Genomic DNA, 12576 nt, shown 5'->3' on the forward strand with positions numbered 1-12576 from the left:
CACATGCACTGCTATACACAAGCCGTCCCCAAGCCTCATGAGCACAGAGAAGGACCTCAGCTCATGTGCGTGGAGAGGCATGTGCACGGCGAGGAAGCTGATGGAAGCCACCTGCAGCTGCCAGGCTCAGTCTAGGTGGGGTGGCCTCTTGCAGCTGGGACCCGGGGGGACAGGGACCATCACAGACGCGGAACCCTCAGTGGGTCCCGCGCTGCCTGTCGCATGAGGACACTGTCGGGCTTTGAGGAGGATGTGCCCAGGAGGCAGAGGAGGCTGCACGGGGGCACCGGCTCCTGGTGTGTGCAGCCCCAGCTCTGGGACATCCTCCTCCGTGGACCTTAGTTTTCTTTCCACACAACAAGAGAGAGTTAACTTCCTCAAATTTCCCAAATTTAACCAAACTGGAGAAAAACGTCCACCCTACCATAAAGAGCCTGGTTCTATAGAACTTCCAAATCCCTAAGGGAAAAACAGAATTGAAAATTCCTTCACTGTAGCATCCATGTGGCAGAAGGCCCACGCAGAAGCCAGGAAGGGCAGGGAAGTGCGGTCAACAGGAATGTTACACACAGTGGAGGTTTAACAAAACCAAAGCATCAGTCATCTCCATAAAAGTGAGTAAGTCTGGCCAAATAGGGTTTACGCAAGTCAGCTAAAACAAAACAGAAAGCCCCCCGGAAACCCCTAGTTCTGGGCTGTCCAGCTGAGCTGGTTGCTTTGAGGAGACAGTGGCAAACTGAGTCCAGTTACATGATGTTTGTCTGCTGAAAGGACAGCCTCATACACACACGGAGGCCTGGGAAGGAACTGGCCTCTTGCACAATTGGTACCCACAGGTCAGAGGGAAGTACCTGGAGGCCTGGTCCTGGAGTACACGCCTGCATTTAGACATCCTCTCCCACCGCAGGGCCCTGGTCCCTCACAGGGCAGCCCCAGACCTCAGGCATCATTCTGACCTCGATGCTCCTTCTCCTCTGGGAGAACCCCTTGCAAACCAGGCAAGCACAGGGCTACCAAAAAGTATCCAGGGGCTGAGCAACTTCTTTATCCAAAAGCACTTTAAAATGCTCAGAGTACTCCAATCATCCTGTTCAGAAGCAAGATTCCTATTTTCCACACAAGCTCTGCCCTGATTTGCTAGGACACTTTGTGACTCAGAGCTAGGACAGAGTCACCCCCCAGCCCCCTCCCACCTCACACCCACCCCCTCCAATGTTGCAGAAGGAGCACGTTGCTTCTTCTGTTGAACTTGGTTCGCTTTCTCAGGCAGGAATCTTACTAGCGTATAATTACAAACAATGGCTGTGACTGGTTCTCTCATCAGCAGGTGACACTTCTGAAGTCAAGGGCCTCCAACAGGAGAAGCCCAGGCTATCAGCCCTTGTAGCCGTAATGAAAGAAGGCCATTAAGAGACAAGGGGGCCTATAAGCAGAGGCTGGTCTGAGGGCAGAGGGAGTGCAGCGGGTGGGCGCTTTCCAGCAGAGGGGTGGGAGGGCCAGATGGGGTGGGAGAAGAGCGTTCAGAGAGGGAGAATTACAATTGCATTCATTCATTTGTTCACTCATTCAGTCATCTAGTGCGGGACACAGCACGCACTGCTGAGACACCAGCCGTGCCTGCAGTCTACCTGGGGAGACAGTCAAGTCCAAGGACAACTGCACAGCCACGGGATCAGTGAGGAGAGAGAGCCATGCCCTGGGCACAGGAGCACCCAGCCTCAGGGGAAGGCAAGACTGGGAGGGGAAGAAGGCTGGGAGCTTCCCAGGGGAAGGAGGAGCCTAGGGGAAGGAGGAGCCTAGGCCAAGGCCCCAGGCAGAGACCGGAGGAGGGCAGGCTGTGGGGGGGAGCAGAGGCTGGCAGAAGTGTTTATGTGCAGAGCTGGAGGAGGGCTGTGACCCAGCAGTCTTGGGCAGGAAATCTCCCAGACAGGAGTGAGCTGGGGTGGGGGGCTGGGGGATGGGGCCCAGCGGGGCTGCCCCAAGGGATAGGGTCCAGCTGGCCCAAGCGCTGGGAAGGGCTCTGTCCCCATTTCCTCCAGGCTGGGTCGCCTCGGGCCAAACTCACTCTGAACTTAGTTTCCCCGCTGCACCCCAAGGAGAAAGAAGGCAAAGACTTTGGGCTCTGGGGATAAAAGGCTCGGCTAGCCCAGACCACCACTCCCTGTGAAACAGGGCGGATGACGCCGCTGCTCTTTTTTGGCTGGTGAGTAGCCTGATCATCTTTGAAGATGAAACATGCTGGGGCCTAATGAGGAGTCACTTGGCTGAGGGGGGAGCGGGGCTGGGCTGCGAGAGTCCAGTCACCTGCCCCCACCCGGCCCCTCCCGGTCAGGACAGTACCCGGCCAGGGGGACAGGATGCTTCACGTTGCTGTGCAGACCGTGTGCCCCATCTCCTCCCCGTCCCTCCTCTGCTCTTGGCTACCTCACTCTCAGGCCAGGATCAATCCCAGTGGACTCGAGCTGCAGCAAAGGCATCTGAGAGCTGCCTCGGCCTCCCTTTCACTGCCCTGGTCCAGCACACCCTACGCTTGTGCGGCCCCCGGTGGAGACACGCTGGCCCCTCGTGTGTCCAGGCCACACGGGTCATTTCCAACATGGCAGCCGACCGGGGTTGACACTTCACGGCCTCCTTTATGAAAGGATACCCTCGGCCCGCGTACTCTCCTCTGTTTCCAGGCTGTTGAAGGGACACCTGCTACCAGACTGCGAGGCGAGGCAGGGTCTAGGGGCGGCCCCAGGATGCCTGGAGGGCAGCTATTCCTTGGCCAGACCAGACACAAGTCTCCTCTTTTCTCTCTCAGTCCTCCCCTTCTTCCTCTCTCTTTTTCCCTTCCCCCAGCGCAGGCCTGGGGCCTGTCCACCTGTGTCCTGCTCAGACAGACCGCCTCCAGGGTCTGACCCCACCTCTGTTCTAGAGCCCCCGGAACACCCAGACTCAGCCTCCGTAACCAGCTCGAGTTTCCTGGGAAATAGCCGGCAAAGGGGACCGGGGCCTGTAGACAGCTCGCCCTGTCCCAGGAGGCAGCAGTCTCGTAAACACGCTGACATGAGGCACAACTGAGAGATAACCTTCTCTACAAGTTCCAGGAGAGGAGTGTACACTTGGGGGTTATCATATCTTCTTAATAATTCATTTGTGTTCATTAAGTAATTAATTCACTTATCTGATTTGCAAAATGGTGCCCAAAGGCTGGCCTTCTGGATCGTCAGCATCCAACCTCTGGGCAAACTTTTGGAATTACCACCTTCCTGAATTAGCAAGATGCCTATCTGCATTCTTCATCCCCGAGTGCCCAGTGATGGGGGAGCTCACTGAGCTCCACCCTCCACTCCCCAGGGAGCCAGGCTTGGGAGTCCCAGTCTGAAGCCCCTACACCGCCACCCCGGCTTGACATTCACCCCAGGGGCCACAGGCCTGACCATTCCAAGCCCCACAACCTGCAGGCTCTGAGGTACCTCGTTGCCCCTGACTCAGCCAAAGCACGGCTTTCAGGAAAGCTGGGCAATGTCTGGAAAGTCAGGAAGAACTGGGGAAATGCCAAGGACTCAGCCTCAGTGAGGACCACAGGGAACAGGAACAGGGAGGCTGGACCCAGCCCCGCCTGCAGGAAACAGGGGGGCCTCTGGCATCGGAACATCCCCTGTGCTTCTCCTTTAGGGCGCTCCCTTCCCACCCCACTCCCCTTGCCAGCACTTCAGCTCCTGCGTCCTCTCTAATGCAGCTAATAAAGCCATGCCACGCTGCAAAGGACACAGCAAACTCACGAGCCTGCATGCCTGTGCCCATCGCACCTCTGAAGGGCACGGCAAGGGCACCAATGACAGACTCTGCAGGGATGGGTGGGAGCGGCTGGCTGGGCTCTGCTCTGGGGCCCTGGGGTTTCAGGACTGACAGCCTTAAGGCCCCCAGGCTGTGGCGTGTGGAAAGCCCTGCCTTCCCCACTCCCTGGGGCAGCACCCTGGTGGAGGCGGGCAGGGGCTGGGTGCTCACCTTGTGGTCTAGCTGGGCTCTGGCCTTTGGCTGTTGCTCCTGGCCAGGCAGCATGGTCTCAGGGCCCAGGTACTGCCCCAGGGTTGATGGCCTCATGAGGCTCAGGAGCTGGCTGAGCGAGGACAGCTGGGGAGAAGAAGGGAGACCATCACTAAGGAGTGCTTGGGGCACGTGGGGGACAGGTTGCCGGGATGCCCTGGCTGGCAGGGGTGGGGCAGAGCCTAGGCTCTGGAGCCAGACCACTGGCTCCACGACTCGGGGGGCACCTCTCCCTTGGGAGCCATGTGGCCCCTTGGAGGCTGTTCCCATCTGTGAAATGGAGACAAGCACACCCCTTCTTCCCAGAAGAGGAGGATCCCAGGAGAGGAGGCTTATACGCTTGCAGGGCGAGCATCCCTTAGACAAGTGAACGAGGAGGACCTCCGTAGGCTTCACCCACATCCTGGGACTGAGCAGACACTCAGGGCTTAGGAGAACCAAGACCAGAAGGTCTCCTCTGCCACTGGGCAAGACCTTCCCACGCGGAGCTGCTGCTCATGCAGCGGGCCGTCTCTTTTCATTTAACGTGTTACCACAGGCGTTTTCAATGCTCCTGAAAGAAGAGAGGCTGAGCACGACCCCAGGCCCACCTCTGTGAACGCGAATGATGACTGCACTCACCACCTCCAACCCCTCCCCCTCCCCGGCCCCGCCTTTTTCCTTCCAGACAATTTCAAAGCAAATCGGATCATTTTACCCACAAAGAGCTTCTAACAGAAAAAGATAAGGATTTTTTTTCCCCAACATAATCACATCATTCTCTTACTCAACAAAATTACCAAGAATTCCTCACATGATCAAATACCTGTGTTTGGCCTTCTCTGATTTCCTCAAAAATGTCCTTATGTAGATGCTTTGTTGGAATGGGATTCCCCACGAGGTGCACACGTTGCCCTTTTGGTCAATATATCACTCAGTCTGCTAGCTGCCCCACCCCCCATTTAAACTGCCCACCCTCTCTGAACAAATGAGGGCACGTGGCCTGCTAAGTCCAGGTGTCTGCAGCAAGCCGCTCCTTCCCGCCCAGCCCCTGCACCTGGTTTGGGCAGTCTCAGCTGAGCCCCAGCGAGGACCACCAGCTGCCCGAAAGCTAACTCGTGGCCAGCGCTTCAGAAGGCAGGCAGTCTCTGAGCTCTAAGGCCGCCTATAACCCTGGGGAGGGAGGATGCAGGAGGAAGGAGCAGGGCCAGGGAAGTTCACAGAGGCACCATCTCTTCAGATGTAGCAGGTGTAGGCTGGCCCAAAGGGCGAGGGCTAAGCCCCTGGGCCAGCTCCCTGCCCAAGCCCAGCCCTGCCTGGCACACCTGGCTTCCTCCCCCTGACTTGCCCGCAGACACCTGCTCAGCACCTCGGCCAGCCACAGGCTTAGACAGCCCACAAGAGCAGCTGGGCTTAAGCGAAGGCTACGAGTCAGGCCCGGGGCCTTGGCTCCTGGAAGGCGGCCAGGGCTTCTTGGTCTTAGCGTTTGATCCCTCAGAGAGGGAGAGCAGGAGGCAGGGGGACAGAGAGGGAAGGTTCTGGGCGAAGAGAGGCACCATCTGGAGTTTCACCAAAACCAGAGCTGTGCTGCCTTGCTCAGGCCTTGCAAGTCTGGGGATAGTTTCCAAAACAGCCCTGCCTGCTCCAGGCTCACAGCTGTGCAAGCACAGGGGCGGGCTCTGCAGCCCACGCCCCCAGAAGCAGCCCTCGGGCAGGCAGCCCAGCCCCAGCTGGGACCCTCCCTGCTAGGAGCCCTGGGCAGGCCCGGCAGGAAAGCACACAGCAGTGGCTGGCTGCTCCCAGGTTTTCCCTCTCACTCAGTGAAAACAGCTTCACTCCGCTCAGCGTGGAAAGCTGCTGCCTTCTGATTGCTTATTCTCTTTTGTTTCCAGCTCTGGCAGCTCCAGTCATCCCCTCTCCGGCAGACACACCCTTCTCCAGGATCAGGACTTATTTGGGCTGCATGGGTCCCAGCAGGGCCAGGCTGTGACCAACATGTCTTCCCACTTTACCCCCACCGCTGGGAGCCGTCTCTGCAAACACTCAGCCCATTAGGACAGACATCCCCAGGCAAGAAGCAAATGATCACCCAAAAAGGCAGGCCTCCACTGGCTTCGTCCGTTTGTCCGGCAAAAGGCGGCAGTTCCAGCCCGGCAACTGTTCACATAGCAGTCACTCCTGTGCTCAGAACCCGGCAGTTGCTTCTATTTGCCCAGTGGAGAAGGCCAGGATCTTAAGTGTCTGCGAGGGCCTGGCTGGCCCCTGCTGTTCCCTGGAGCCTATGCCCTGAGCCTGTGCCCTGCCCCCTCTGCCTTCCAGCCTTCCTCTGGGCCCACCTTCCCAGTGAGGCGCCCCCTGCCCCCAACCTAGCTGCAGCACCTGCTCTTGTTAATCGCCTTCCCTGCCCTACTTTTGTTTCTCAAGCACTTATCACCTTCTGACATGCTATGTAATTTACTTGTTTGTTTTGTTAACTATTCTCTGACCAGCTGCCCCCCACTAGACTGTAAGCTCCATGAGGACAGCTTGGGTCACTGCAGTGTCCCCAGAGCCTTGCATGGCACCTGGCACACGGCACAGTTGTGCCCCCTTATCTGAAGTTTCATTTTCCACAGTTTCAGATACCTGTGGTCAACTGAGATCCAAAAATATGAAATGGAAAATTCCAGAAATAAACAGTTCTTAAGTTTTCAACCGCATGCCATTCTGAGTAGCGTGATGAGATCTCACACAGTCCTGCTCCATTCCTCCTCGGATGTGAATGTCCCTTTGCCCAGGAGACCCCACCCGTTAGTCACCTGGTGGCCGTCTTGGTTATCAGACTGACTGTCCTAGTATTGCAGTGCTTGTGTTCTTGTGTCCAAGTAACCCTACTGTACTTGATGATGGTCCCAACGCACAAGAGTAGTGATGCTGGCAATTCGGATATGCCCAAGAGAAGCCGTAAAGGGCTTCCTTTACGTGCAAAGGGGAGAGTTCTTGACTTCAAAAGGAAAGGGAAAAAAAATCACATGCTGAGGATGCTAAGATCTACGGTAAGAACAAATCTCCCATCCGTGAAATTGTGAAGGAGGAAAAAGAAATCTATGCTGGTTTTGCTATTGCATCTCAAACTGTAAAAGTTATGGCCACAGTGCATGGTAAGTGCTTAGTTAGGATGGAAAAGGCATTGAATTTGTACAATAAAATATTTTGAGAGCGAGAGGGGCCACATTCACATAACTTTTATTACAGTATGTTGTTATAGTTGTTCTATTTTATTATTAGTTACTGTTATTAATCTTTTACTGTGGCTAATCTATAAATTAAATTTTGTCATAGTTGGTATGTATAGGGTTACTATATAACAGTATATATAGGTATACTATACTATAGTATAGTGTAGTATATAGTTATACTATAGTATACCTATAGTATAGTATATAGGTATACTACCCCTATATAGTATATATATATATATATATATTATATATATATATATATGTATACACTATGCTACAGTAAGTATACTATATAACATAGTATATATAGGTTTTGGTACTATCCATCGTTTCAGGTACCCACAAGACATCTTGGACTATATCCCCCGCGGATAGCAGGGACTACTGTATATGCTTAGTATTTGTTAAATGAACATATGAACGCATAGTAGGTCAGGTCTGCATCTGGCCTTTCCACGGTAGGTGCAAAACTTTGTCACCCTTGATTTTGGCCATTTGAAGCCCATGTTTCCCAAACTCCAAACTGAAAGGCACAGCTTGATAAAAGAGGTTTGCTGTGTTATAAGAGGTGGCCTGATTTCTCTCCAAACCTGTTCCAGCTGTGTCTTGCCTATCTCAGTAAAGGGCTTCTCCATCCTGCCAGCTTCATAGGTCTTGGAACCCTCCTCTCCTCTTTTCGCTCACATTGCACATCCCGCTGGCTGTACTTGGGAAATACACCTAGAATCTGACCACTGCTCGCCACCTGCACAGCCATCTCCCCAGGCCAAACCGCTATCAGCTTTTGCCTGGATTACTGCAATTGCCTCCTTCCACCCCCGACAGTCTAGTCTCATCACAGCAGTCACTGTAATTGTAAAAGATTTTATAAATCAGATTATGTCCCTCCTCTTATCAAAACCTTCCAGTGGCTCTCCACCCTGTCATGAAGGTTAAGACCCCACCCACCTGAGTCCCCACCTACCTCTCTGACCTCAACTCCTCCAACTTTACCCTCAGCCCTCTGCTCCAGCCACACTGGCCTTTTTTCTAACCTAAGAGGACTTTGGTTGCCCCAGTGCCTTTGCACCTGTTCTCTCTGCCTGGAATGCTTCTTCCCAAGAAACCTGCGTGACTCTTTCAAGACAGTGATCAAATGTCTCCTTCTCTGTTCACTCTTATAAAACAGCATCCTCCCAACACCCCCTCTCCTCTTTATCTGGCTTTATTTTTCTCCATGGCACTTATCACCATCTGGAATGCCAAAGATTTACTTTGCTCTTGGTGCCTGTCTCTGTCTCCCACTGAGTTTCGTGAGGGAGGGACTGAGTTCTGTTAAGGCTGTATCTTCAGTGCCCTGGGCCATGCCTGGAGGCCAAAACCCTGCTGTTTCTGGGATATTCCCAGGATTCACAGGAACAACAGGGAGGAAGCAGTTTGACCCTGAGACTCTCCTGGAAGATGCAAGCCTTGGGGTTGTTGCATCCTGACCACCTACAGAAGTCCTGTCCCTCAAATTCAGTTCTCCAGCACCTGTTCCTCATCCTGGGGCTACAGGCTGCAGCCTGAGATGGAGACCCAAGCAATCCAGGCACCAGGGACTCCTCCTGCCCAGTGGTACACTGAGAACCCCCTGCCTGGGCAATCAACCCCAGATCCTCTTCTCCTACAAGCCAATTCTCAACCCTTGAACTCCCCTTCACAGTGAATCAACTGCTAAGCTTTATTAGACACTTATGCATGGATGAAGGAAGGGCCGGCCCTCGTCCTCCTATCTACCATCCAGGACCAAAACTCAAGGGACCAGCTGGGCACCTCAGCTGAAGCAGCAGGTGTGGTCCAGCCTGTCACCACATCGGGAGCCGAGAAAGGGGCTGGAGCAGCAGAGACAGCATGCTGCAGGGATCCTGGGTGTGGACTCTGGAGTCAGGGCACCTGGGTTTGAATCCTGGCTCCACGGCTTTCCCACTGAGTGACCCTGAGAAGTTTCCTAACTGTGCCTGCCTCCATTTCCCCATCTGTAAAATGTGGATGAGGGATTTCCCTGGTGGCACAGTGGCTAAGACTGTGCACTTCTAAGGCAGGGGGCCTGGGTTCGATCCCTGGTCCAGGAACTCGATTCTGCATGCATGCCACAACCAAGCTCCTGTGTGCAGCAACTAAGACCTGGTGCAGCCTAAATAAATTTTTTTTTTTTAAGTGGATGATAGTAACAGTCCTTGCCGCCTGGGGCTGTTGCGAGAGGTGAGCCCTGGGCACCGCACTGGGGCTCAGCTGTCCTCTGCAGCACGTTAGAGCCACCACTTCAGTTGGGATGTGATGGGTGGAAAGGAGGAAGGGCCCTGGGCACAAAGCCGTGTGCAGAGGGCAGGCGGGCTGGCCCACAAGGAGGGCCCTGGCAGCCCCGGCAGCCACGTCGTCGTCGAGGAGAAGTAGGGAAGGGGCACGTGGGCTTGATGTGGGCGGCTGTGGGGCCAAGGTGGCCCTTTGAAGGCAGGTCTCATGAGGATCCGACTGACAGGCCTGATTAGAAAGGGGAGCACCTGCAGCCCGGAGACCTGGGAGGAGACCGCGCAGCAGCCCGGGGCGGTGGGGACGGGAAGCGCATCAGGAGGGCAGAGGGCAGGCCCCAGCCGGTCCGTCTGCCCCTCGAGCCGCCGGGGGTCTGGCGTGGCTTTGCCTGGGCTGCACTGCCCACCTGTTGACGGTCTCCTCCCTGCAGCACAAGCACTGACTCATCCTTCCAGACCTGGCTCAGGACGTCTCTGGAAGCCACTTCACTGCCCTTGGGCAGAATTAGTCACCGTGCCCTCAGCCTGCCTCGCTCACACCCTCTCCTTTGAGGTCGTCTCCTGGTGCGGAGCCTGGCACACAGGAGGCGCTTGGCTGGGGTCTCGTGAACACACGGCGGGCAGGTGGGTGACCAGTGTGATGCGAGAGCCCTGGAGCTGGGACCCACAAGGGCAGGGCGGGACCCTGCTCCGCCCTGGACAGGCTGGGAGCTCCCAGGCCAGCTCTCCCTAGGGGAGGCATCCCCCGCTGCCCCCCAACCAGCCCTGATCACCTGCCTCTCCTATGAGTCCCTCCCCAGTCCAGACCACCCAGCTCTTCCCCCACACCACTCCCCTCACCACTCTCTGGCCTTCATCATGCTCCCCGCACTCTCCCCTCCACAGGCTCTGGCCAATAAAAAACAAATCAAAATAAAACCCCAAGCCTTGAACTGACCCTGAAGCTCAAGCCAGCCTATGTGTTCCTGGTCACTGCTCAGTGCTCCCAGATGGTGGCTAGTCCCACCCACTGCCTGCAGCCAGTCCTGCCTTTTCTGATCTCAACACTCTGGCCTCTCACTTCCACTCTGCTGACATGTCCTTGGTTCTCCGCGGAGCTCAGTGGCCGCACTCCAGGCCACCTGGGACCACTCGGTCGTGTCCCTGCTGCTGCATCTCTGCCACCCCTGCCCCTGTTTGGTCCCTCTGTTCTCTTTCTTGCAGAGATGCTCTGACACCAGGCTCTCACCTTTGTGAAGGGACCCCTGTGCAGGCTGTGCCACCCCCCCCGCCCTGCCCCACCATCCCTCCCCCAAGGTCTCTGCCTGGGGAACCTACCCTTGCACACCCTGGAACTCAGCCTCAGGTGCCTTCAACCCACATGTGTGTACAGAGGTCCTGTGCGTGTCAGGTACTGTGCTAGGAGCTGACGGGCAGCAGTGAACAGAAACCATTTGGTCCCTGCACTCAAGGAGCTGCCGTTGCTCTGTGTGTAAACACAACACATACCCTGAACAAATAAATTAAAAACTATCAGGAGGTGAGCACCATGAGAACTTTCAAACAGGGTGATGGTGCCAGGGCACTTTGGGCTGGGTGGTCAGGAAAGGCCTCCTGGAGGAGGTGACACTTCCATTGGAACTGGAGTGACAAGAAGCTCTCACTATTCTAAGTCTTGGGGGAAAAGCGTGTAAGGCAGATGGGACAGCTGGGGCAAAGCCAGGCCAGGCCTACTTGGATGAGCCAACCCAACCGGCCACCTTTCTGAGCTCCCGCCCTGTGATTGTGGCCTCTTGGACTCAGCCATATTGTCCACCTGCCCCAGGAGGGTCCGGAACATTCTCTTGGCACTCTGGCCAAGGGGTTCCTCGGGCTTGCCTGTCTCGTGCTGCTGAGCTAGACGTAGACGGCTCAGCTGTACCCGGCAACCCTTCTGGGGTTCCAGGAAGATTCTTGGGGGCTGCGAGGCAGGTGAGAGCATTCTCCCCTGGTACCCACCCTTGGGCTGTCTGTGACCCATGCTGCCCCCAGGGCCCCTGAACTACTGCTCTCTGAGCTGCAAGGAGGTTGCAGTCAGAGCTTTTTGGAGAGAAGAGGGCAGAGGAAAGAGGGCACTTCCTCCCCTGCTGCCCAAGAATGCCTGACATTGGGCAGAAGAGTCACTGGGAGCAAGCTGTGCTAAGTTAGTAGTGTTCACCTTCATCTCTATTGTTTTTCCACCTATGAAAGGTTATATAAGCAGGGGCTGGGGAGGAGGGAGCGGAGTCAATGTTCAGCAGGTATATGTTTGGGAGGATGAAAAAGTTCTGGAGATGGACGGTGGTGATGGTTGCACAAGACCATTTTCAACTGCACACTTCAAAATGATTAGAACTCTCCCCTCAGAATTGTTAAGGAGGTAAAAATTTAAAAAGTTAAAATGGTAACTTTCATGTTATGTATATTTTACCACAATTTATTTATTTATTTATGCCACCCCGAGCAGCATGCGGGATCTTAGTTCCCTGACCAGGGATAGAACCTATGCTCCCTGCAGTGGAAGCGCATAGTCTTAACCACCAGTCTTAACTGGACCACCAGGGAAGTCCGCTACAATTTTCAAAAAAGTAACATACACTCCCAGCGGACTGCTCTGTCCTCAGCGCCCAGAACATAGTAGGCATGCAGAAAGTAACTGCTGAATGCAAGCATGTAAGCAGAAAATTCAACTGACCTTGACTCCCCTGGCCCGAGGCTCCCGACGTTTGGGAAAAGCAGTGGGGTGAGCCCCCGGTTTCCCCAGGCCCCAGGGGATGCTGAAGTGAGACTCACCTGGGCCTTCTCTTGCCAGAGAGGGAGCGACTCTTGCTGGTCCAGCAGCCGAGCAATGACCACGAGGCTGAGCTGGCGTCGAAGCTGCCTGTGAAAGAAGGGGCGAGAGAGACGGAGGGGATACGTCTCTGTGGGGGTTGTTGAAGTTCCTCCCAACCCTGGGCGGGGGCCGGGAGGGGCAGGACACACACTGAGACATGAACGGGGGAGAGCCACTCTGTCTGGGGAACTTTGGCTTTCTCCTTTGGTTTACAGAATTTATTATTTATTTTAGAAGTAATAAA

General features: G+C 55.1%; 2 protein-coding genes across 3 annotated transcripts in view; both read right to left on the bottom strand.

The window, feature by feature from the left end:
• SEMA4C (semaphorin 4C) overlaps positions 1-4116 on the bottom strand; it is a 30366-nt gene extending 26250 nt beyond the window's left edge. Inside the window, exon 1 of one of the 2 annotated variants that reach the window (XM_057741876.1) lies at positions 3994-4116. The gene's annotated coding sequence lies outside the window, so the exon portion shown is untranslated. The remainder of the gene's footprint in view (positions 1-3993) is intronic. The other variant, XM_057741875.1, reaches the window with a different exon arrangement.
• The window catches only part of FAM178B (family with sequence similarity 178 member B), a 98609-nt gene that overhangs the window by 12223 nt on the left and 73810 nt on the right, over positions 1-12576 (bottom strand). Inside the window, 2 exon segments of the mRNA XM_057743370.1 lie at positions 3994-4119; positions 12293-12380. Of these exon segments, the coding sequence (XP_057599353.1) occupies positions 3994-4119; positions 12293-12380 (214 nt within the window).

Source organism: Hippopotamus amphibius, chromosome 7, assembly GCF_030028045.1.
Source record: "Hippopotamus amphibius kiboko isolate mHipAmp2 chromosome 7, mHipAmp2.hap2, whole genome shotgun sequence".
Taxonomy (NCBI): Eukaryota; Metazoa; Chordata; class Mammalia; order Artiodactyla; family Hippopotamidae; genus Hippopotamus; species Hippopotamus amphibius.